Source organism: Drosophila serrata, unplaced genomic scaffold, assembly GCF_035046125.1.
Source record: "Drosophila serrata isolate PLE 108 unplaced genomic scaffold, ASM3504612v1 contig_361, whole genome shotgun sequence".
Classification (NCBI taxonomy): Eukaryota; Metazoa; Arthropoda; class Insecta; order Diptera; family Drosophilidae; genus Drosophila; species Drosophila serrata.
This window is the reverse complement of record NW_028257259.1, coordinates 79176-103798: the sequence shown is the minus strand read 5'-3', so window position 1 is coordinate 103798 and position 24623 is coordinate 79176. Positions and strand designations below refer to the sequence as shown.

Here is a 24623-nt window from a genome sequence, read left to right as displayed (position 1 = left end):
TTATCTTCTATCTTCTATATAAATAAAAATGAATTGCTGTTCGTTAGTCTCGCTAAAACTCGAGAATGGCTGAACGGATTTATCTTATCTTGGTCTTGAATTATTCGTGGAGGTCTAGGGAAGGTTTAAAAGGTGAGAAAAATTCGATTAATTGCCGGGAAAATCCTCAAAACAGTATTTTTCTATTTCCCATACAAACGTTTTCTAAATAAAACTACCTTACATCTACCGCCCTCTACAGGCAGCCAAAGCATTTCCTGTCAAACATTCAAAACATATTGAAATAAGGAATTGGAGATAAAAATTTTATTTTTTTGTTCAGGTTCAGTAAGAAACGAAGTCCTGCCACCCAAGAAGTAGAGTTTGGGTCGTCGTAAGCGTAATACAGAAGCAAAAAGACGTAATATTACGAATATAACTGACGAAGAACGGGCCTCCATCCGAGAGACTGAGCGGCTGAGAGCAATGCAGATGCACAAAGAAGAATCAGCAGAAAGACGAGCAGATAGGCTTGAGAGAAAACGATTAAGAGTTAGACAGTCGCGTTCTGCAGCAATTTGATTCACTCTCAAAATAATGAACGCGACAGGGCAAGGGTAGCTGAAGCGCGTTTACAGCTTGCAGAAGATCAGATATAATCCAACTATTGATTACAGCTCGAATCGAATGTCGTTATTGGCCGGATGCATCAGGTCTGCATATACTGTCACGCCTCTTAGATTGAATCAGACGAAACTTCGGTCCGAGGAATATATCCATTTGCGGGATGCTGTGATGAATGCTGCAACTCTTTTGAAGGATGGCAAAACTGCTCATTCTACTTTTAAACTTCCACTATCCGTCAATCTTGAACAACAATCTACATGTTCCATCCGCAAAAATGGACCTATTGGTAAATTACTACAAGACGCCTCATTGATTATGTGGGACGAATGCACGATGAGCCATAGAGCACATATAGAGGCCGTGAACAGAACCATACAGGATCTAAGGAACTCCTCTGCAGTCATGGGCGGGATTACTTTTGTATTTGCTGGAGATTTTCAACAGACTCTCCCCGTTATTAACAGAGGCACGCGAGCAGATATCATCGTAATACAGAAGCAAAAAGACGTAAGATTACGAATATAACTGACGAAGAACGGGCCTCCATCCGAGAGACTGAGCGGCTGAGAGCAATGCAGATGCACAAGGAAGAATCAGCAGAAAGACGAGCAGATAGGCTTGAGAGAAAACGATTAAGATCGATTTGATTCACTCTCAAAATAACGCGACAGGGCAAGGGTAGCTGAAGCGCGTTTACAGCTTGCTGAAGATCAGATATAATCAAACTATTGATTACAGCTCGAATCGAATGTCGTTATTGGCCGGATGCATCAGGTCTGCTCTCTTAGATTGAATCAGACGAAATTTCGGTCCGAGGAATATATCCATTTGCGGGATGCTGTGATGAATGCTGCAACTCTTTTGAAGGATGGCAAAACTGCTCATTCTACTTTTAAACTTCCACTATTCGTCAATCTTGAACAACAATCTACATGTTCAATACGCAAAAATGGACCTATTGGTAAATTACTACAAGAGGCATCATTGATTATGTGGGACATTGGGATTAAGGACAAATATGAGAGCTCATCTTCATGGAATCACTGATAGCGATTTCCCACAGCAACTGCTAAAACTTGGGGAAGGAATTTTTCCAACTCCAAATTTAAGCGGTCATTGTGACATTCTTCTGGATGAGTCTCTAGGCCAAATACTCCATAATTTGGAAAATTTAATAGATTCTGTATACCCTGATATCGAGAATTTGCACGAAAGAGACGTCCATTGGCTGTGTTCTCGGGCTATAGTATCACCTAAGAATGATACTGTCAATGAAATAAATAATCTGATTGTTCAAAAAGTCCCCGGCCAAACAAAAACATACAAATCGATCGACACTGTAACGAATATTGAAGATGCAGTCCATTATCCACAGGAATTTTTAAATTCGTTGAACCCTTCTGGACTGCCACCCCATGAATTGACGTTAAAAATCGGAATCCCAATCATGCTTTTAAGAAATTTAAACCCTCCAAGCATGTGTAATGGGAGGAGGCTGCTTATTAAGGAGTTAAAGGACAATTTAATTGTAGCAACTAATATCACTGGCCCAGCAAGTGGTCAACTAGCTCATATACCGAGGATACCGATGATCCCAACTGATCTGCCAATCCCATTTAAACGGCTTCAATTTCCGGTAAAAACATCTTTCGCATTAACAATTAACAAGTCCCAAGGCCAAACCTTCGAATTAGTAGGGATCGATCTGAGAAATAAATGTTTTACTAATGGATCCGAGAGACTGAGCGGCTGAGAGCAATGCAGATGCACAAAGAAGAATCAGCAGAAAGACGAGCAGATAGGCTTGAGAGAAAACGATTAAGAGTTAGACAGTCGCGTTCTGCAGCAATTTGATTCACTCTCAAAATAATTAACGCGACAGGGCAAGGGTAGCTGAAGCGCGTTTACAGCTTGCAGAAGATCAGATATAATCCAACTATTGATTACAGCTCGAATCGAATGTCGTTATTGGCCGGATGCATCAGGTATACTGTCACGCCTCTTAGATTGAATCAGGCGAAACTTCGGTCCGAGGAATATATCCATTTGCGGGATGCTGTGATGAATGCTGCAACTCTTTTGAAGGATGGCAAAACTGCTCATTCTACTTTTAAACTTCCACTATCCGTCAATCTTGAACAACAATCTACATGTTCCATCCGCAAAAATGGACCTATTGGTAAATTACTACAAGACGCCTCATTGATTATGTGGGACGAATGCAAGTGGTCAACTAGCTCATATACCGAGGATACCGATGATCCCAACTGATCTGCCAATCCCATTTAAACGGCTTCAATTTCCGGTAAAAACATCTTTCGCATTAACAATTAACAAGTCCCAAGGCCAAACCTTCGAATTAGTAGGGATCGATCTGAGAAATAAATGTTTTACTAATGGTCAACTGTATGTTGGTCTATCGCGAGTCGGAGCCCCTGAAAATCAATTTATTTTGCTGCCACAAAATAAAACAACATCAAATATTGTTTACAGAGAAGCACTAACTAAATAAATGTAATAAACTCAATAATTGAAAAAAAAAGGATGAATATGTGTCATATTATTATTATTATAATGAATGTGTTAAAATTGACTAATCTAAATGTAATGGGATCAGTTGTCATCATGCTGCGTAACATTAATCAACCTCGACTATGCAATGGAACAAGACTGGCTGTGAAAAGACTGATGAATAATGTCATTGAGGCGACAATCATAAAAGGAAAATACAAAGGAGAGGATGTCTTGATCCCGCGGATACCGATGATTCCAACGGACTTACCATTCGATTTTAAACGGTTACAATTTCCAGTGCGTCTGGCCTTTGCGATGACCATAAATAAATCGCAAGGACAGTCGTTAGAAGTTTGTGGAATCAACTTGGAGTTTCCCTGTTTCGCGCATGGACAATTATACGTCGCGTGTTCGCGCGTCGGAAAACCGTCTTCTTTGTTTATTTACGCACCACAAAACAAAACAAAAAATATAGTTTATGAGAAAGCTTTAAATTAATTAACAGACTGTATTTTAACAGTGTGTGTCTGTGAATATCAAATTTAAACCTTATAAATAGCCAGTATTTCAGGATGAGGCAGTACGAAGTCTGCCGGGTCAGCTAGTCATTTCATAATTTTAATAAAATTGGCCAACGTGAAGGCCACATATATGTTCAATGTGACTCAGTAAGACTATGTTGTGTTTACAGGTAGTCACCAAGCCACGGTTGCTCCAGCTGGTAGGAAGGCATGTCAATTTTTTTTCTCTTGGACGTTGATGCACTAAGGTCAGTACATTCAAGTGGCCCGTATGACACCAGACACGTGCCTGTTAGGGTTAGGTGTTAGTAGGCGCGATGGAAAATATAGGACAGAATATGAGGAAAATTGACTACCGGCGTGCTGCCAGATTGTTAGCTTGCATGCTTACTAAGTGTGTTAGTATTAAAGATTTTAATTTGGGAAGGGAATCTACGTTAGAGATTAGTGTGTACAAATCATTATAATTTGCACATAACACTCTAAAAGGTTCATGCAGTTCAAAGGAGGTCCTATAGTGGCGCAACACTAATGGGATATAGGATCTAGTGGTTCTACATGGTACATGGAAATTAAGCTGACTCAACAAGTCAGCACTTTCCACATCACCATGGATAAGGTTAAAAATAAAGGTTATCCCTAGCATCGTTCTACGATTGGCTAAGGACGGCAAGTTTATTAATAGGAGTCTACTAGAGTAGGAAGGTAATCTTTGGTTTGCATCCCAATTTAAACCGCGTAGAGCGAAAAGTAAAAAGTTCTTTTGAACCGACTCAATGCGTTTACTATGGACGCCGTACTGAGGGCTCCAAACGCAGCATCCATATTCTAGGATAGGACGAACTAAGGAAGTATATAAGGATTTAGTAACATAGGGGTCATTGAATTCCTTCGACCACCGTTTAATTAATCCAAGCACACCCCTGGCTCTATTCACCATAGACGAAATATGATCAATAAAGTCAAGTTTTGGGTCCAAGCGGACGCCCAAATCGTCAACTGTATTAATTCTTTCCAAAGAGCAGCCGTTCAGCGTGTAAGTAGCAAGCTTAGGAGCGACACGAGAGAATGTCATTAGCTTGCATTTCGAGTCATTTAAGTTTAATAAGTTTACACGGCACCAAGTTTGAAAATTATTAAGATCTGTTTGTAAATCCGACTGGCAGGCAACGTCATTGTATTGCACGCAAAGCTTGACGTCATCCGCGTACATAAGTACTCTGGAGTTAGTCAAGACTTTGGGCAGGTCATTTATAAATAATGTAAACAATAAGGGTCCCAAATGGCTTCCTTGCGGGACGCCAGATGTAACCCTTAGAACATTGGATAAATTATTCTTAAAGAGGACCTTTTGCGTCCTGCCATTCAAATAACTTGAGATCCAATTAAGAAGATCACTTGGAAAACCCATTGAATCGAGTTTTCTAACGAGGAGAGAATGGTTAACAGAGTCAAAAGCTTTACTGAAATCAGTATAGATTACATCTGTCTGACAATTATTATGGAAGCCCTTTATAATATAGGAAGAGAGCTCCAAAAGATTTGTTGTTGTTGATCTTCGCTTCATAAAACCATGTTGACATGGAGAAATAACAGATCTACAAAGGTGCTGTAAGTGAGGGGTGATAATGTTTTCAAATAATTTAGGGATGGCCGATAACTTAGAGATTCCTCTATAATTGCTGGCATCCAATTTGCTACCTTTTTTGTGGAGAGGAATAATAAACGATTCCTTCCAAATAATGGGAAAGTGGGAGGTTTTCAAGGACAAGGTAAACAATTTCAGAAGGGGATAGCACAGGGCGTCGGCACAATACCTGAGCACACACAGTCCACTCACAGTTGCTCGGAAGCATAGGAACACGGAAGAAGATGACTCAGGTTTGAAGCATCTAGCCGGCCTCAGACGACAACAGAGGAATAGGGAATAGACAAACTCGTGTATACTCTACACCGTGTAGCCCGAGTGGGTGCATATCATACGCATAGGACTAGTAGGTGCATTTGCTTGCAGAAGCGAGCACTTAACCACGGATGATAGGCATAGGCAAAGGGACACAACAAATTTCATAGGGGCTTATTAATTTTGTTGTTATTTGCATAGGACTTACTGAGCGTTTATCTTTCAGAAGAGAAACTCAGGCCACGGATGATAGCAGAAGGCATAGACCCAACATTGACGGAAGAGTAGAAGCGTGGGCCAATCGGATAGCAGACAGCGAAGCTTTCGTCTGACCACGGCAACACGCTCTGCAGTATTGTTGTTATTGCCAAATAGCGATAAACAACGCTCGTCATAATTTTTTGTCTCGATTCTCTTTTGTGCTGACCGAAACCTTCTGTTTGTATATAAGTGCATCTTAATTGCAAGCATTGCTATGCTTGCTGGCCAGACTTTTTGTATTGATTTGTGATTGTCGATTTTTGATAATTGGTTTGATTTTTCGTTGCGAAGCAAAATTTTGATTGCTTGTGCTTAAATTTTTTCTATATTTCAGGTGTTATTATTGTATCCTTAAATATTATTATTATTACGAGTTCTATTAATAACATTTAACGAAGGGATTGGGAGTGAGGCTTCGATCTATATAGATTCCAGAGCGATCTTGAGGTCCGGAACTTGGATAAATTCTTCATTATTTATGTTCAATTTTTTTTGTATTAATTTTAGATTAAATTCTAGCTTGTTTTTAATTATTATATAGGGATAGGGGATCTTAGGAATTTCTATTAGCCGTATTTTGAATCCGGTTCGTTTTGACTGGTAGTCGTCCTGAATTTATTACTCCGCTTTGTTTTTATTTAAAAGTTAGCCATGGATCCAGAGGCTTCGGGATCCACGAAATGCATGCTTTGCGGAAAGGCTTTGTCCCCAGATCAAGTAAGCCGTGGGAGTTGTGGGCATATATTCCACAAGGAATGCGCAGATGCGTTGGTCAAGAAGCAGGGCAGTTGTCCTGGTTGTGAGGCCAAGGGAAATTCCGCCAAGGCGAAGACCCCAGCTCCGAAAAAGCAAGCGATGAGCAGCGTTGATGCTGAAGCTATCAGCGACATTGTAGCGCAACAACCAAAGGCAGTGCAGCATAATTTGCTAACCAAGCTTACGGAACAGATGGGGCAAATAATTCAGGCAAATTTCGCGGCGCAGATGCAGGAGCCGCCGAGGTCAAACGAATCTGTCCATAACTTCGGAACTCAATCAGTAGCAGGGGATATTGAAATCCCAGACAGGCCCACGTCAGCTTTTTCTAGCTCCAATTTAGGTAGTCGTCCGGATAAGGTTGGACAAATTATTAGCAGTTGGAAGCTGCGATTCAACGGGTCTCCAGACGGATTGAGCGTAGATACATTTTTGTATCGAGTGGAGGCGCTAACTCGACAAACCCTCAACTCGCGTTTTGATTTAATTTGCGGAAATGCCAGCGTACTGTTCGAGGGACAAGCGCGAGAATTTTATTGACGGTTTCATAAAGAATCCGATAGTTCCAGGTGGGATTTGCTTACCGAAGCTTTACGAAAGCAGTTCCGAGATACGCGTACGGATGTGGATCTGAGAAAGACAATTCGTGACAGAAAGCAGAGAGAGAGGGAGAGTTTTGACTCTTTTAATGATGCTGTGGTACAGATCACAGACTGCCTAGCAGTTCCCATGCCAGAGAAAGATCTGGTAGAAACTCTTCGCCGGAACTTGCGGCCGGAAATAAGGCACGAGCTGTTGAACGTGAGCATAGACTCAGACCAAAAGCTTCGAGATATCTGCCGGCGTAGGGAAGGCTTCCTTGAAGATGTGAAGCGTACTTATGGGTATCAGAAACCGTTCCTTTTCTGAAGCAAGTATCTGAACTTGTGCAAGAGTATCTGTCGGATGATGCAGCTGAATTCTCGGACGTTGAGCAGGTAGCAGAGGTAGATGCTCTAGCATTGGTATGCTGGAATTGTAGAAAGGAATGGCACCGGTATCACGATTGTGAGGAAAGATGGAAAATATTCTGTTACGGTTGCGGTACCCCTAATTCTTACAAGCCGTCCTGCCACAAATGCCAAAAAAACGGGAAGTTGAACACACGACCCTGACAACAGCCGTGTGTTCTCCGAAACAAGCCAGCGAATTCCGATGTCAGTCAGCAAAGAATACAAGCTTAGAGGAGGCAGCTACTGATGTAACAGTTTTTTGGCATCAGCAAATACACCACAGTCAATTACCGGATATATCAATAAACCCAGTTAGGACTTATTCTCGAAATGCAAAAAGAATGAGAGACTTTTGGAGAGTGGCTGAAACGATAAATGCTATCAGATACAAAAACATGGATAGGCGGCCGTACGCAAAGGTTCAAATTCTAGGCAGATTGGTGCTCCGGCCTTTTAGATACTGGTGCATCCATGAGTGCCGTCGGTGGGAATTTGGCCAATCAAATTATTAAACAGAGAATGGCGTTCAAAAGGGTGGCAACTACAGTTAACACAGCCGATGGCCAACAGCAAAACGTGGTAGGTCGATTAAAGACTCCAATTTAGTATGAGGGAAAAATACATGAGCTTGATTTATATATTATTCCTTCTCTGAGTCAGGACCTGTATTTGGGTATTGACTTTTGGACCAATTTCGAACTTTTGCCCCCTGAAATGAGTATAAATGAATTAAGTAGTGATGCCCATGTTTTGTCTGACATCCAGCAGTCTAAATTGCAGTCAGTCATTAGGCAGTTTCCATCTTTTGCGGTTTTAGGTCTGGGAAAAACGAGCATGCTTTCTCATTCTATCGATGTTGGAGATGCCAAGCCAGTAAAACAGAGGCATTTTCCAGTTTCGCCAGCTGTGGAAAAGTTGCTTTATAAAGAAGTCAATCGTATGATTTAGCTAGGCGTAATTGAGGAATCGGACAGTCCTTGGTCCTTGGTCGCCCGTTGTTTTGGTGCAGAAGCCAGGAAAAGTACGACTTTGCCTCGATAGCAGAAAGGTAAACGCGGTAACTAAGACAGATGAGTACCCTTTGCCACAAATTTATGCCATATTGAGTCGTCTTCCCAGAGCAAATTTTATTTAAAGTCTGGATCTTAAGGACGCCTATTGGCAAATTTCATTAGATCCGCAGTCGCGCGATAAAACTGCGTTCACGATTCCTGGCAAGCCATTATACCAGTATAAGGTAATGCCTTTCGGTTTAACTAATGCTTCGCAGACGATGACCAGGTTGATGGATAAGGTGATACCCGCAGAATTAAGAAATGAAGTCTTTTTGTATCTAGATGATCTCTTAATTGTCTCAGACAGTTTTGAGGGTCATTTAAAGGTTTTAGAAACGGTTTTCAGTCGCATAAGGGCCGCTGAACTTTGAATGTGGAGAAGAGCAAATTTTGCATGAAAAGCGTTAAATATTTGGGCCATATTGTGGGCGAGGGAGTAGTTCGAACTGACCCCGAAAAATATCGACAATGACGGATTTTTCACTGCCACGATCTTTGAAGGCACTGAGAAGATTTCTCGGAATGGTCGGATGGTACCGGAAATTCATTAGTAATTTTGCAGCTGTATCAGCTCCTTTGACAGACCTCTTGAAGACTAGGCAGAAGTTTGTAATGACTCCGGATGGAGAAAAAGCGTTTTCTAAGTTATAGGAAATGCTTTGCTCAGCTCCAGTGCTTCGTAGTCCGGATTTTAGCAAACCATTTTACATTCATTGCTATGCTAGCAACTCCGGAGTGGGAGGAGTTTTGGTGCAGAAAGCCGAGAGTGGTGAGGAATGCCCGATAGCATTTGTTTCAAAAAAGTTAAACAAGGCTCAAAAGTCGTACACGGTTAGCGAAAAAGAGTGTTTGGCGGAAATTATTTGCATAAAACGATTTCGAGCTTATGTGGAGGGCCATGACTTTACAGTCATCACGGATCATGCGTCCCTCAAATGGTTGATGTCCCAAACGGATTTGAACTCCAGGCTTGCTCGGTGGACGTTGAAACTTCAAGGATTCACCTTCAAAATTGAGCATCGAAGTGGTAAGCTGAACGTAGCCCCTGACGCGTTATCCCGAGTCAATGAGGAAGAGATAGCTGCCGTAGATGCGAGTCATGGATTATTAGTTGATTTAGAATCTGCACATTTTCTTGATCCTGACTATATAGAGTTGATCAAAAAGGTTGAGGCTAACGCTAGCAGCCTGCCAGATTTAAAAGTAGCGGACGGATTTCTCTATAGGAAGACAGAGCATTTAACAGGTGATCCTATGCATGACAGTTTTTGTTGGGCCTGTATCCTAGGTCAAGAAGTAGAAATGTGGCCATATTTATCGTGCAAGATCACTACAGCAAGTTCGTTTTTCTGAAGGCAGTGAAGAAATTGACAGCGGACGTGGTTGTGAAATATATGCAGGATGATTTATTCCATACTTTCGGGGTCCCAGAGACCATTGTTTCAGATAATGGATCTCAATTTAAATCAGAATTGTTCCAAAAGCTGTTGAGGGAGTACAAAATTTCACACACTTTTACCGCCGTTTTCTGGCCACAGGCTAATGCATCCGAGAGGGTAAATCGATCGGTAATAGCTGCCATACGATCGTATGTACGCAGCGACCACAAGGATTGGGACGAGCGGCTAAGCAGCATCTGCTGTGCTCTCAGATCAGCGGCTCACTCTAGTTTAGGCATTTATGATTTTCGGGCAGCATTTCATCTCATCTGGTGCAACATATAAGGTGTTGAGAGCTCTTAGTTTGCTCGAAGATAGGTCTTTGGCATTCACGAAAGAGGAAAACCAATTCGAAAAGAATGAAAGAAGAAATAATCTGCGATCGAAGGAAGTATCTTTTAGTAAAGGTCAAGAAGCTTATCGAAGGAACTTTAAGCAGAGCAATTTCGCAGCTGGGTACAACGCAAAGTTGGGTCCGTCTTTCATAAAAGCTAGAGTGAGAGATAAGATTGGACAAGTTTACTATGATCTTGAAGATTTGCAGGGCCGTTACGTAGGCCGATTCCACGCCAAGGATATAAAGCAGTAGCCTCCCGCGCTGTTTATCAGTCTTGGAGTGTTAATCCCCAAGCCTGATCTTGCTAGGGGGTATTTTGTAGCGCTTGCTCGGTATAAGATACTTTTTATTAGCGCCATCTGTTGGTCGATCATATGTCGAAAGGCGGCTTTGCCAGTGAAGCAAGCTTAGGTCGGCTAGGGCACGAAAGATCGGGTGAGTGAGCAACAGAGGCATTTGTCAACGGTCTCTCCGTTTCCCCCACTTTCACATTGGGTTACCGCCACTTTTCCGGCGTCATCTTCCAGCATTCCATTTTTGGCTGCTGAGGCGTAGTGACTGTTATATTTTGGCGACTGGCGACAGAATTTCGAAAAAGTATTCGCGAGTGTTCAAAGTGCTGAGAATACAATGAGCCACGAATAGAAAGGTGAGCGTACAGATAGGGAAAAGCATAGGCAGCTTGAACTTATTTAAGAATTTTAAAGGCTGCAGTTTGTACCGCTCGAAGGCCCGAGGAGAGGAGAGGGGCAGGCAAGGAAACGATGCCGGCGCAGCTTCTTGGATCTTTTAAACGCCTGGATCAAAATTTTTGGAGAAGGACTTCCCCGTCGCCCCGCTCAGCAGAGCTGGGGAAAATATTCATTTTATATAATTTTACGTGGTTGAATAATGATTAGTCGCCGAATGCTGTAGGACGACCTTTGTACCCCTTTGCGAACAGCTCTAGAGAGCACAACTAAGCCAGAGAAGTCGTTAGCAGTCGTACGAGCTTTTATGCCAGAGTCGGCGTAGGCGTAAATTTCGGCGAAGCATTGCAATCAGTTTAATGTAATTCGTTCGGGCGTTTTGAACTCGCCGCCGCGATGCGATCCCGGCCAAAGTATATTTAATTTGAGACCATGACCCGTCGCGACGAATAATTTAAAAATTTTTTTCGAGCCCCATTTTGTTCCAGTGACAGTGTAGAAAAGATTTGGAAAATTAGTGTAAGACAAAATAGAAATTTTAAGTTAGGGTATTATCATGAATTGGGAACGAAAAAATTCGCCATGCAGCCTCGTTGCTGCTTATGTATCTTCCAGCCTGGTATTGAGAGATTTCATTGACAACTCGTACTGCATTGCTGTCACCATTTTCTGCCTGAACACCAAAAACTGCCATATCGCTGCCTTTATTCACGTACTTGCAGTTATATTTAATCGATTTCACGGAATTGCAATATTCTACGTTGATGTGCGCTTTGTATGATTTTGACAAAAGTGGTGAGTATGGAACCACCCAACGATTGTCTACCTCAATATCACCAATTCTCATGTTTAAAGTTGGCGAAGTCCCTCCATCTTCAGTTGACTGTCTCCTATACAGAGGATATCCATCGTCCCCTGTTACGGTGTTGGCTGTAAATGCTATCGCATTTGTAAAGGATATCGCTTGGAACACTTCCCGTCTACCATTCATGGTGAACATGGGTTAAGGGTACCACAAGGGCCATGGATCATGTTCTTGATGACAACTTCATGCAAATCTGTATCAACCTCGGCCCGTGGAATCTCAGCGCATATAACATATTCGATTTCGTCTGGAGTAATTTTATCATACATTCAAATCAGTATGTGCGCATGCGGCAATCCTCTCTTCTGCCATTCTACTCAATACATCCAGCACCGCACAGATCCAAAAACTCCATGTTTCACAATGAAATCCATCAGTGACTTGAGCTTTTGTCTGAAAACACGGGCTGTGATGTCATGCCTATCCTAGACGATTGTCCAGGAAATAACAGCTGCACTATCTCGTCCCAAGCTGTATTGCATGTGAAGGTGATAAATAATCTGGATGGCCGTAGCAACGAACATATGCCATGGCATTTTGAGCATATTCCTGCATGTGGTGTGGACTACCTATGTATGAGGATGGCAAAATCGTGAGCTTTCCAACGTTGGTTGTATTACGGTCATTCATCACAGCATCCCGCAAATGGATACATTCCTCGGACCAAAGTTTTGTCTGATTCAATCGAAGGAGCCTGACAGTATATGCAGACCTGATGCATCCGGCCAATAACGACATTGCGATTCGAGCTGTAATCAACAGTTGGATTATATCTGAATGCAAGACGATTGTATTGCAGGTTTTAATCTGCTGCAAGCTGTAAACGCGCTTCAGCTACCCTTGCCCTGTCGCGTTCATTATTTTGAGAGTGAATCAAATCGATTGCTGCAGAACGCGACTGCCTAACTCTCGATCGTTTTCTCAAGCCTATCTGCTCGTCTTTCTGCTGATTCCTTGTTGTGTATCTGCATTACTCTCATCCGCTCAGTCTCTCGGAAGGAGGCCCGTTCTTCGTCAGTCATATTCGTAATCTTACGTCTTTTTGCTTCTGTATTGCGAGTACAACAACCCAATCTCGACTTCTTGGGTGGCATGACTTCGTTTCTTACTGAACCTGAACAAAAAAATAAAATTTGTATCTCCAATTTCTTCTTTCAATATGTTTTGAATGTTTGACAGGAAATGCTTTGATTCAGCTGGATGCCTGTAGAGGGCGCAGCAGAATATGATATATTCGCAACCGCAGATAAGCTATCAACATCAAAAGTAGACAATAACCGAGCTGGAACCTCAACGCATGTTGTGTAAAAACATGGGCTTAAACAGTTCAGAACTTTTCATATTTTATATATATAGATAATAAGCTCGAAAATAATCTGTTAATGCACTTATCACCTCTTTTGTATTCGTCGTTTCTTTGTGTTCAACCTAACAAACTTTGTAAAAGCCTCTGTTTTGAGGAGGGCATTAATTTATGCCACCTATTAAGCGAGTTGATTTAGCGAGGGGTTTGTTTTGTGTTGGCGTAAAATTAGTTATGTTTTTATTTGTGCGTGCTTGTGTGTGGTTTTGGTTACAAAGTAAGTGAGCGAATGAAAGCGAGAGAATAGATAAGCAAAACAGAAGAGCTGCGGCGGAAGAGCTTTCAAGCCGACTTATGAGTTGGAAAGCTTCTGCCGCAGCTGATCGCTTGTTTACATATAATGATTTTAAACATGTTGATATTAAATCTGCTGCTTCTGCTCCCGACATGCTCCCCCCGCTGGATGCGGCACGCTACCAGATGAGGTGGTTTCCAGGGGTAGAACAGCTATTTTGCCAACAGCCCTTTTTATTAGGCCGGTGGCTGTCCGAATGACAGCGACACGGGCCACACCGTCAGCTCCATGGATGATGCTCTCCACACTGCCAAGGCGCCATTGAAGCGGAGGGATGTTGACCTCCTGGAGCACCTCAATGCTATGCGGTAGGATGTTGGGCCTTGATGCACGCCATTTCCCACGCTCTTGTAAAAGCGAGAGGTAGCTGGTACTCCACTTCCGCCAGATGATTTGCTGAATTTGGCAAACTCGTTGCCAGGGGCTAAGCCGATCGATGCTGAGGTGCGTGATGTCGGGCTCCTCGATTGTGGCGAAAGAAGACCCAATCAAAAAGTGACCAGGTGTAAGGATATCCAAATCGTTAGGGTTTTCTGAAATTGGACAGAGCGGTCGAGAGTTAAGCATCGCTGATATTTCATAGACTAAAGTGCGAAGCTCATTGAATGCGAGAATAGTGTTGCCAACGACCCGATGAAAGTGATATTTTGCAGATTTGACGGCAGCCTCCCATAGGCCGCCGAAATGAGGCGAACGAGGGGGAATAAATTGCCATTTGATCCCGATGGAAACGAAGGCCTGCTAAAGATCGCTGTTTTGAGGTTTGTAGCGTTATCGGACCATATTGTGCCAGGCTTGCCCCTTAGGCCTTTGAAGCGCTTGAGGACAGCGATAAATGAAGCCGCAGACAAATCCTCCACCAGTTCCAAATGGCAGGCTTTAGTGGCGAAGCAAACAAATATTGCGATATAGCATTTGACGGGTGGTCGGTTTCTGACTTCAGATTTGGAGTAGAATGGACCACAGAAATCGATTCCCACTGTGACAAATGGTCGACTTGGGCGCCATGATGTGCTCAGCTAATTTGGGTTTTAATCGAAAGCAGCGAATGCATTTGTTGATAGTGGCGGCGAATATTTTTCGACCACCAATTTCAAATGAAAGTGAGCTATGATTGCTGACGTGACTGGATGATCCTTGGGAAGCAAAATTGGGTGTTTTGCATCATAATCCAATAATGAATTCTGCAGCCGACCGCCAACTCGAATTAGTCCCTATTCATCGCAGATTGGATGCAGCGAGTACAGCTTGCTTTTTGAGGAAATCTGCCTTTCGGATTGCAGGGCCTTATACTCCTCAGCAAAGTTGATGAGCTGGATTCCCTTGATGAGCAGATGCGTGCCTCCCTTGATGTCGTCTACTGTAAGAGGTCCTCGCCGTCGTGGCTCATCCTTGGCTTTTAGCATTAGGAACCGATGTATGTAGCCAAAGACTCGCTGCAGCTTTCCAAAACAATTTTGAAACTTGCAGCCATAAGAAATATCCTGGCTTTGCGTCAGCACCAGCGCGAGGCGGCGGCGTTCAGGCGCATTTACTAGAGTAGGCGTATGAGGCGGCCAGCGAGCTTCGTCTGTCCGCAGGAATGGTGGGCCCTCACGCCACAGCGTCGAATCCAAAAGTTCGAGCAGAGTACATCCTCTGGATAATATGTCAGCCGGGTTGTAGTGGGTCGATATATGATGCCAAGCCATATCCTTGGTCCTTTCTTGAATCTGCGCGATTATGTTGGAAACGAAAATGTTAAAGTCTGATGGGGCCTGGCGAATCCAAGAGAGCACAATTGTTGAGTCAGCAATAGAGCTGCGCATAATTCATGCTTGGGTATGGTTAGTGTTTTAAGCGGCGAGACTCTAGACTTGGAGCAAAGCAAATGTGATGAGTAGGTGCCCCCTGTTTCGGAGCGCACATAAATCCATGAATTTCCAAAGATGAGTCAGATTGCATGATGAAGCGAGGAAATTTTAAATGGCTGACTGCCGAGATTTGCGCGGAGTGTTCCAACCATAAGGAATGCAAAGATTGTGGCAAAGTCTCATTCCAGTCGAGCTTTTCTTTCCACAGGATTTGCAAGAATATTTTGAGCCTGGTTATAATAAGCGCTATAAGACCTAGGGGATCGTAGAATTTGGCTACGGCTGATAAAATAGACCGCTTGGTAGCTGGCTTGTCTGCTACATTTCCAGAGAATCCAAAAAGCAAATTATCGGAACTTGTATCCCAGTATAGGCCAAGTGTTTTGGCGTAGTCAGTCCCATCACTGAATTTGAGCATTTTCTCGCGATCAGCCTCAAGTTCTCCTTCAAGCGCTGCCGGCTCATTGGAGCACCATTTACGAATTGGAAATAGGCCTTTTGCAAGTAACGATTTAATCTGCTGCCGGATATAAGCGACCTCTTCCATCGAGTCGCCTCCAGAAATAAGGTCGTCAACATAAAAGTCCCTACGCACGATCTTGGCTGCCACAGGAAAATCCTTCTCTTCATCATAGGAGAGCTGCTGCATAGCACGAATTGCTAGGAATGCAGCAGGCTTAGTGCCATAAGTGACGGTGTCTAGGGTGTATATTTTAATTTCTTCGCTTGGACTATCACGCCAGAGAATACATTGGAGCAGATTATCATAGCATTTTCAATGTTTTCCATCATCCGACATCTCTTTTCAAAAAAGGCAGCCATATCCGTCCATTTTAGCAGCTTATTGGTAGGCAATCCCTCTTCCCACTTCTCCTGGTTATGCTGATCCAGTTTGGAGGACACCAGGGATATGAGCATTCCATCCGCAATCTCCTGGGTTGCCATTGTATTAAATGCTCGCAGATGAGAGTTGATGCCGTCGCTCAATTGCCGCAAACTCCTTGCCGACCCTTTCACCATACTAGAAAGCCTGAAAATAGATCGTATGTGCGCCTGAAAATGCAAAAGTTTGTTATCAAACCTAGCAGTCAATAGGTCGACTGCCTTGTCATAATTGGCCTCTGTTGGCTCCAGCGAGCGAATTCTGTCTAACGCGGGGCCATCCAAACAGGAGCGTAGATGCTGGAATTTTTCCAAATTGGTCAGGTCCTCGTTGTTGCCGATGACTGTAGTGTACATAGCGTAGAAATCTGGCCAGTCCATATAAGCGCCTCCAAACCGTGGCAGCTTAAACTCGGGCAGCCTAGTGGCCCGGACACCAGCCCTGGAGGTTGAAGCCTGCTCGATGTTGAAATTTGCGAGGGCAGTCGAATTTATCACTGACACTCGGCGGAGTTTTGCTAGTTCGCGAGATAATTTGGATTTCACCGCACAATAAATGTTTAGAAAATTTGCACGCACATCACTAGCCAGCTCTAGTAGATTGAGACTTTCGACAGCTGTTTGAGATTTATCAAAATTATCTTGCATTTGTTCAATAAGCTCAAGCCTGACTTGAATTTCGGCCTTATCAAAATGAGCCACGTCTTCTGAGCCGAAAAAGTCATTTAAAACCACTAGCTGTCGAAAAACCGAGTCCGCTTTGGCTTTATAAAAGTCCAAGTCACTATTGGCCCCGGATGGGCACACAGTAACCGAATCATTCTCTGCCTTTTTATTTTTCAAAAAGAGTATTCAAATGCCACTTTGGGTTTGCGGCCGATGCAGCTGTACCAAACGCAGAGAATAGAGAACGAAAGAATAGCGGAGCCAAGCTTGGTGTTCACTGACCGCGAGCTAACGGTTCTATCGGACCACCAAAACCAACAGCACAAACACAATTTGCACAAAAAGTATATAAAAGGGCTGCAACTATATGCTAGTGCACAAATATATAAAGATATGCTATGTACTCGAATGTACCGATAGAGTTCAATAGCGATGCAACGATATGCAATTGTATTGTGTGAGCATACGAACTATATATAAGCACTTTTCACCTTTTATTTTAACGAAAAAGATTTTTTACGCGATCACGTCGGGGTCACCAATGTTTTGAGGAGGGCATTAATTTATGCCACATATTAAGCAAGTTGATTTAGCGAGGGGTTTGTTTTGTGTTGGCGTAAAATTAGTTATGTTTTAATTTGTGCGTGCTTGTGTGTGGTTTTGGTTACAAAGTAAGTGAGCGAATGAAAGCGAGAGAATAGATAAGCAAAACAGAAGAGCTGCGGCGGAAGAGCTTTCAAGCCGGCTTATGAGTTGGAAAGCTTCTGCCGCAGCTGATCGCTTGTTTACATATAATGATTTTAAACATGTTGATATTAAATCTGCTGCTTCTGCTCCCGACAGCATCTACGACCATGCTTTTCGATCTGCTACTATCCGCCGGCCCATAAAGATCTATATGAATGATCTCAAAAAGTTTGTTGCCTTTTGGTATGCTATGTTAATGTCCATCTCCTCTACCTATTTTCAGAGCATACGCTATGCACTTTAAACAATTTTGAATGTGTTCTACGACTTTATCTTTCATCCGTGGAAACCAATAGCTCTTCCCAATAAAATCTAACATTTTACTCCTTCCAATATGACCCATTTCATCATGATACTTGCATAGCACATGTTCCTCCATTCGATTCGGAACGTAAAACAATAATCTGTTGTCGTTGCTTTTCCTATAGATCACGCCATTTCTCATTTCATATAACCTTTGCTCGCTACTTTCTAACATTTTCCTAATTTCCTGAACTTTTACATCTTTCATTGACAAATTACTAAATTTGTTTCGAATGTATTTGCCTCCACTGTCATAATATTGTTGCATCTACTCAATGCATCTACATGTTGCATTTGTCTTCCTGCTCTGTGCTTTAATTCATAATCGAATTCCTGCAGCTCTATAGCCCACCTTGGTATTCTTGGGTTCAACTCAATCTTATTGAGGGTTAAAGTTAGAGAGTTACAGTCTGTTGCAATTTTAAATCCTTTGCTTAGCAAATATATTCTAAATCTTCTTAACGCGTAAATTATAGCTAAAGTCTACAATCACAATCCTTATCGCTTACTTGCTCACCAATATTATAAAGTTTTTCTTCCTCACAGTTTTCTAAAATGTTTATATCCATCACTTATCGAAATTTTCGTCCAACACACCTCATTGTTCCTCACCGAACCCTTTTGTACCTAAGGTTTGTTCCCGTATAACATCTGTACCTAAATTCTTTCCTTCTAAACATTCACCTAAGCTTTTACCTAAACTATTTTCTCCTAAATTTGCGCCAAAAATGTTTTCACCTAAACTTGTACCTAAAAGATTCTCTCCTAAACTTGTACCTAAATATTTTTGATCTAAATCTGTACTGAAACTACCTTTATATACATTTTTGTCCAGTAAAATTTCACTTTCTAAATTTTCGCCATCTAATTCTCTATCCAATTCATAAGGTCCCTTAGTATTGTCATTCATTAAACTAATGTTCGTATTACGGCCGACTTGAGTTTTAAATTCCTCGATTGTAATCATTTTTTCTTCTTAATTTCTAAATTAATTTACAAATTACAAGCTTCAATAAAATCCATCCCCAGGACAATATTATAGAGCATAGATTCGCTAGCCACAACAATTAATTTAAACCAAATCTTTATTTCGTTTTTCAGTACAAAGCATAATATTTTTCCATAGCTTTTCAATAAGCCTTTGTTTAATCCAAAATAACTCTCCTTTAGAGGTTTTAACTTAATGTCTTTCGGTGTTCAAGAACGCTTTATGAGCGAAACCGGGCTTCCCGAATCTATTTGGCACTCCGTAATAATAAGCTGGTTAGTATTTTCCACACAAAAAATTTTAAATACTCTTACATAGTTGTTTTCCACCTTCTTCTTATTCTGGGGATATACAGCAATTCGGTGATCCTCTACGCCACAGCCATAGCACGAACCAGGCTCTCGCTTTGGCTTGGTGCACTCCCACTTCCAGTGCCCCTTGCCCTTGCAGTTGAAACATCGAATTTCGTTGTTCGTCAAAACCTTTGCTGCCAACGCCTTCGCCTTAATTGACGGCCTTGCTGGCAGCTTGATGTCCGCAAACGCTCGCAACATTTTCCTCGGGTCATCAAAACATTGAATTTTAGGCTGCATTCGAAGACTTGGTAATGGAATGCCCTCTACGAGCCCATCCACCAGTTCATCCTCTTCCATCGCTACATCCCGAGCCAATCTGCACTTCTCCTCAAAGTACATCGTATATTGTTCATCCGGCGACCAGACCCGTGCCTCAAACTTGCGCCTTAATGCCGCTTTTGATTCAATGCCCCCAAAAGCTAGCTTTAATTTTTCGATGAGCTCGTCCATTGGTTTCGCCAACCGTCCGGCCTCAGCATGCAGCCATTGTAAGGAACCTCCCTTAAGCTTGCTGATCAACAAAATTCGCCGCTGCATGTCTGTCAATCTATGAAGGGCCGAAATACTGTCCCACTGGTAAATCCACGATCGCACACACACCTTGCTACCGAAGTCCATTAGCATTTCTCTGGCCATGTTAAAACCAGGTGGTGCAAAACTCTCTGTTGCCATTTCGCCATCTCGCTGTACGTTGCCTCTGTTTTCGCCTCTGCCGTCGCCTCGTTGTGTGTTCTGGAAACTTCTGGTAGGTAGCTGTTCAAAGTTCTCGGAACTGTTGTTGTTGTCGTCGTTGTTTCGTCGCCCGCCACTCTCGCCAACTCCACTGCCTAGATGTCCTGCCTTCTCGGAACCATGCCGAAGTCGAGCATTTTCGTCTCTTTCATTCCCGCCGTCTTCGTTGCTCTGGCTGCTGCCGACATTGGCGCCGATCTGGTTTTCTGCCAAATTTGCCAGAATTTTTTTCGCCTTGGCAATTTCCTCGCGCAATTCTCCAAGAGTTTCTTTGGCGATCTCCAGCTCACCGTCGCTTTCCACGTCCGTGTCACCTAGCTGTTCCATCTCCACACACTCTTCCGGAGCACTGCCTCGAATTTCAATCGGGACCTTGGCTAGCCTTGCGATCAGTTCCACTTTTGTGCCCTTCGTGGGCAAATTCAACAGCTCCAAACACTGTTTTAATTGCACAACCGTTATGTTCAGATCCATTATTTTATTTTAGTTTTCCAAATGATGAGAAAAATTTTGATTCAGAATCCCACTTCTGATGTTTGTGACCGCCTCTTCGTATTGAACACTTCACTTTCGTTTCTTGGTTTTATTTATTCTTTATTATTATTTCTTGTTCTTATTTATTATTGTGATTATTGTTAAATATACAGTTTTGATACTTCGTTTTGTCTTTTCTTTGGTCTTGTCCTTTTTTACTTCTTCTCTTGTTCAGTTTCTCTCACCAAGTGATCTGCCGCTCTCAGCAACCACTCAAAAAACCCCCATGCTCTCAGCCAGTCGCTCTCCCAAGCTCTCTCTTGAGAGAGCGTAAAATCTCAATTAGAGTGGCCAGAGCATACTTCTCTTAACTGGCCTGCTACACAACCTTTACCTTTGGACTAACTAGTGTAAAGAATTGTCGGATTGTAATGATTGTAATGTTTTTACCGACGAGACGGACAAAATGTCCCTTATGTGGGTATGGGTGGGTTCCGCAAACCAAACTGATTTCACGTTCAAATATATTATTGATGACAATGTTAACTAGAGCCAATGTGATGGCAAACATAATTTTCTGCAGTTCCTGTAGCGCTTGCTCGGTATAAGATACTTTTATTAGCGCCATCTGTTGGTCGATCATATGTCGAAAGGCGGCTTTGCCAGTGTAGCAAGCGTAGGTCGGCTAGGGCACGAAAGATTGGGTGAGAGAGCAACAGAGGCATTTGTCAACGGTCTCCCCGTTTTCCCCACTTTCACATTGGGTTACCGCCACTTTTCCGGCGTCATCTTCCAGCATTTCATTTTTGGCTACTGAAGTGTAGTGACTCCTATATTATGCGACTGGCGCCAGAATTTCGAAAAAGTATTCGCGAGTGTTCAAAGTGCCGAGAATACAGTTTTGGGTATTGGCCACTGAGCCGCGAATAGAAAGGTGAGCGTACAGAAAGGGGAAAGCATAGGCAGCTTGAACTTATTTAAGAATTTTAAAGGCTGCAGTTTGTACCGCTCGACGGCCCCAGGAGAGGAGAGAGGAAGGCAAGGAACGACGCCGGCGCAGCTTCTTGGATATTTTAAGCGCCTGGATCTAAATTCTAGAAGGAGAACTTCCCCGTCGCCCCGCTCAGCAGAGCTGGGGAAAATATTCTTTTTTAATTTTATGTGGTTGATAAATAATTAGTCGCCGAATGCTGTAGAACGACCTTTGTCCCGTTCGCGAACAGCTCTAGAGAGCACAACTAAGAGGAGAATTCGTTAGCAGTCGTACGAGCTTTTATGGCAGAGTCGGCGTAGGCGTAGATTCCGTAGTTTTGGAATGGCCGACACTTAGAGATTCCTCTACAATTATTGACATCCGATTTGCTACCTTTTTTGTGGAGAGGAATAAAAAACGATTCCTTCCAAATAAGGGAAGATTGGGAGGTTTCTAAGAATAAGGTACATAATTTCAAAAAGGGAAGACCTTGCGAATAAACTGGCTTGACACGCAGATCAAAAAGAAGAGAGCTTTCGTTTAAAATTTAATTAAAAATCATAAATATAAGTTATGTGGGATTCGAAATAGGCGGGTTTCCTTTGCGGCGTACTAGAAGCGGGTTAAGCTATCTGGCAACCCATAATTAGTTTCGATATTTAGATAAATGTTTAATGTTTAAACCAATCTTGTAAATAAATTATTGTATGTGAATTATTAAACTAAATTCCCCTACAATTTGGGGGCTCAACCGGGATTGACCCAAACATTAAGTGCAAGACAATTAGAGATTGGCGAAGTGCGTTTTCACACACAAATACATATGAACAAAGATTGCGAATTGTGGTGAAATACCAAAAGCTGGAGGAAACGGCATGAGTACAGTTGCAGATTCCTAAGAAAACGACGGCGAAGAGCAGCATTTCTTGGCATGTGTGAGTGCATGTGAGACGAGCTGGAAAACGTGCAGACAGACGCTTGTAGAAGTAGCGACTGCAGTCCAGGAGGCAGTGCGTCAAAGATCGTCAGAGCTGCAGTCGGAGATCCGGCCGGTCACGGTGAACTAATTTGCAAAGGCTGATCTGTGGAAGGCGTTGAGAGCAGCGTTAGGCAGAGGCGAGCGGAGCAAGTCAGGAGCGTGAGGCGGTGACTGGAAGAGCTGAGGCGAGGTGACGAAATCTGGAGCAGGCTGGAGCAGACGGAGCAAGCAGGCTGGAGCAGCGGAACAAGCGGGCAAGCAGCGACGGTTACAATCTGGAGGGCACGAAGCCTCCATCAGTGGGCAAGCAAATCCTTGTGGCGAGGCAGTTGGCCAGGAGATCTGGGTAAGCAAGCAGTTTGGAGCAGGCGGATCTTCCTAGAAGAACTGAGGCGAGGTGACGAAATCTAGAGAGCAGATCTACATATGTATATAGTAACCGATATACGATAAGCAGTGCGATATAAGCAGTGCATCGAAATAGGTGCAAACCGGAACTGAAAACCAATTGGAATTGTCTGGCAAGCAGTCCAAGCAGTTTTTGCCATTAAGATAATATCAACCATTGTAAACAAAATTTCTCAAAATGCAGCTCGAGGAAATAATGTTAATGAGATGTAGCGATTTGCGCACAAAGCTAGGAGAATTGCATTTAGTAACAACCGGTAGGAAGCGCGATTTACAAGATAGGCTTCTTGCTCATTTTGGCATTCAGGATGACGAAGATAACGATTCTGATGAGGTCGAATCTGTAGTTACCGCTCTCGATCGTAGCGTGCAGGAAAGACGTTCTTTGTTTACACTCAAGGACGTAGAAGGCAGCGTATCAATTTTTGCAGGAACAGGTAGCCCAGATGTAGACCAATGGATAGTGGAGTTAGAGGAATGCGCTTTGACAATTGAGTGGAACCAGCTTCAAATATTCATTTACGCCAAGCAGTTGCTCAGTGGAGCCGCAAAGTCATTCATTCGTAGTCAGGTTAATATTCGCAACTGCGATTCTCTTAAGGCAGCATTGCGTGAGGAATTTGCCATCAAAATATCGTCTGCTGAGGTGCATCGTAAGCTAGGTCAACGGGTGCAAAAGAAAGGAGAAACATTACAAGAATATTTGTATGCTTTAATGGAAATTGCGAAGCCAGTCAAATTAGATGAAGAGAGTTTGATTGAGTACTTTGTGAAGGGAGTGCCGGATGCAAAGGCAAATAAGATAATGTTGTACCAGGCTAAAACGATAAAAGATCTAAAGGAGCAGATGGAAGTCTACAAGAAAGTTCGAGGCACGTACAAGGTATCGTACAAGAATGAAGAGCGTGCAACGGAGACAGAAGGATCAAAAAGTTTGGATTCGAAACCGAGTTTTGTACGTAAATGCTTTAAGTGCGGGGATTCATCCCACTTAAAGAAAGATTGCAAGAAAAGGGACAACTACAATTGTTTTCGTTGCGGACAGCCAGGTCATCGTGCTGCACAGTGCACGGTCGAGGTGAAACAGGAGAGTAACACCAATGCCGTTCACTTCGAGAGTGAAGCCGCGAAACCAAAGAGCGAGTTTACTATTTCCGGACTTGAACTAAAAGTTGTCAAGCATTCCGTCGTCCAATTCAAAGGACTTGTCGACACAGGTGCAGATTTATGTTTACTGCGCAGGAATATCTTCCTTAAGCTGGGCAGCAAACTTCTTACTGGGAAAGAGAAATGCTTGACAGGAATAGGCGAGAGTCAGGTGTTGACGTTTGGAAGCATAACTCTGCCAGTCGAAATAGACAACATACAAATGAATGTAGAATTCCACGTAGTACCGGAGGAAGACATGGGTTTCGAAGCTATATTGGGCAGAACTATTTTGGAGCAAGTGGACATGAAAGTTACCAAAGAAGGCACTGAGTTTCTGCGTCGGATCGAATCGAGAAATATTGACGAGGAGCAGAGCAACATGGATATAGAGTTTCTGCAGGAGTTTAGGGGCATGTGCGCAGAACAGGTGGCAGTTTCAGATCAGGTTGATTTGTCCCATTTAAATCAATTTCAGAAGGTCGAAGTCAAGAGAGTTATTGAAGAATATGTACCCGAA

At 42.9% G+C, this 24623-nt stretch overlaps 3 protein-coding genes and 1 long non-coding RNA gene across 4 annotated transcripts; 1 reads left to right on the top strand and 3 right to left on the bottom strand.

Annotated features, from left to right (window-relative positions):
• Window positions 1-44: 44 nt before the first annotated feature.
• LOC147642754 (uncharacterized) lies at window positions 45-1329 on the top strand. The gene is made up of 3 exons (XR_015273057.1): window positions 45-596; window positions 657-892; window positions 1071-1329. It is a non-coding gene; the product is annotated as an uncharacterized LOC147642754 (long non-coding RNA).
• A 12333-nt stretch (window positions 1330-13662) lies between these two features.
• On the bottom strand, window positions 13663-14163 carry LOC147642753 (uncharacterized). Its single transcript, XM_086838970.1, has one exon. It carries the CDS (start codon window positions 14161-14163, stop codon window positions 13663-13665), a length of 501 nt encoding a protein of 166 aa, XP_086695096.1.
• Window positions 14164-14810: 647 nt separating this feature from the next.
• LOC147642752 (uncharacterized) lies at window positions 14811-16098 on the bottom strand. Its single transcript, XM_086838969.1, has 2 exons — window positions 15599-16098; window positions 14811-15396 (listed from the first exon to the last, which is right to left on the bottom strand). The coding sequence occupies exons 1-2, from the start codon at window positions 16096-16098 to the stop codon at window positions 14811-14813; spliced, it is 1086 nt and encodes a 361-aa protein (XP_086695095.1).
• Window positions 16099-16148: 50 nt separating this feature from the next.
• On the bottom strand, window positions 16149-19928 carry LOC147642751 (uncharacterized). Its single transcript, XM_086838968.1, has 2 exons — window positions 19350-19928; window positions 16149-17159 (listed from the first exon to the last, which is right to left on the bottom strand). Exons 1-2 carry the CDS (start codon window positions 19926-19928, stop codon window positions 16149-16151), a joined length of 1590 nt encoding a protein of 529 aa, XP_086695094.1.
• Window positions 19929-24623: the final 4695 nt, after the last annotated feature.

What these genes read in the sequence shown, in the direction of transcription:
- LOC147642753 (XM_086838970.1), bottom strand. Translation starts at nt 14,163, where the DNA reads ATGCTTAACTCTCGACCGCTCTGTCCAATTTCAGAAAACCCTAACGAT.
- LOC147642752 (XM_086838969.1), bottom strand. Translation starts at nt 16,098, where the DNA reads ATGCAGCAGCTCTCCTATGATGAAGAGAAGGATTTTCCTGTGGCAGCC. An exon ending in CAATCTTTGCATTCCTTATG is followed by an intron (nt 15,397 to 15,598) that starts GTTGGAACACTC and finishes AATTATGCGCAG; the next exon opens with CTCTATTGCTGACTCAACAA.
- LOC147642751 (XM_086838968.1), bottom strand. Translation starts at nt 19,928, where the DNA reads ATGCAGCGGCGAATTTTGTTGATCAGCAAGCTTAAGGGAGGTTCCTTA. An exon ending in AGAAGGTGGAAAACAACTAT is followed by an intron (nt 17,160 to 19,349) that starts GTAAGAGTATTT and finishes AAAAATAAAAAG; the next exon opens with GCAGAGAATGATTCGGTTAC.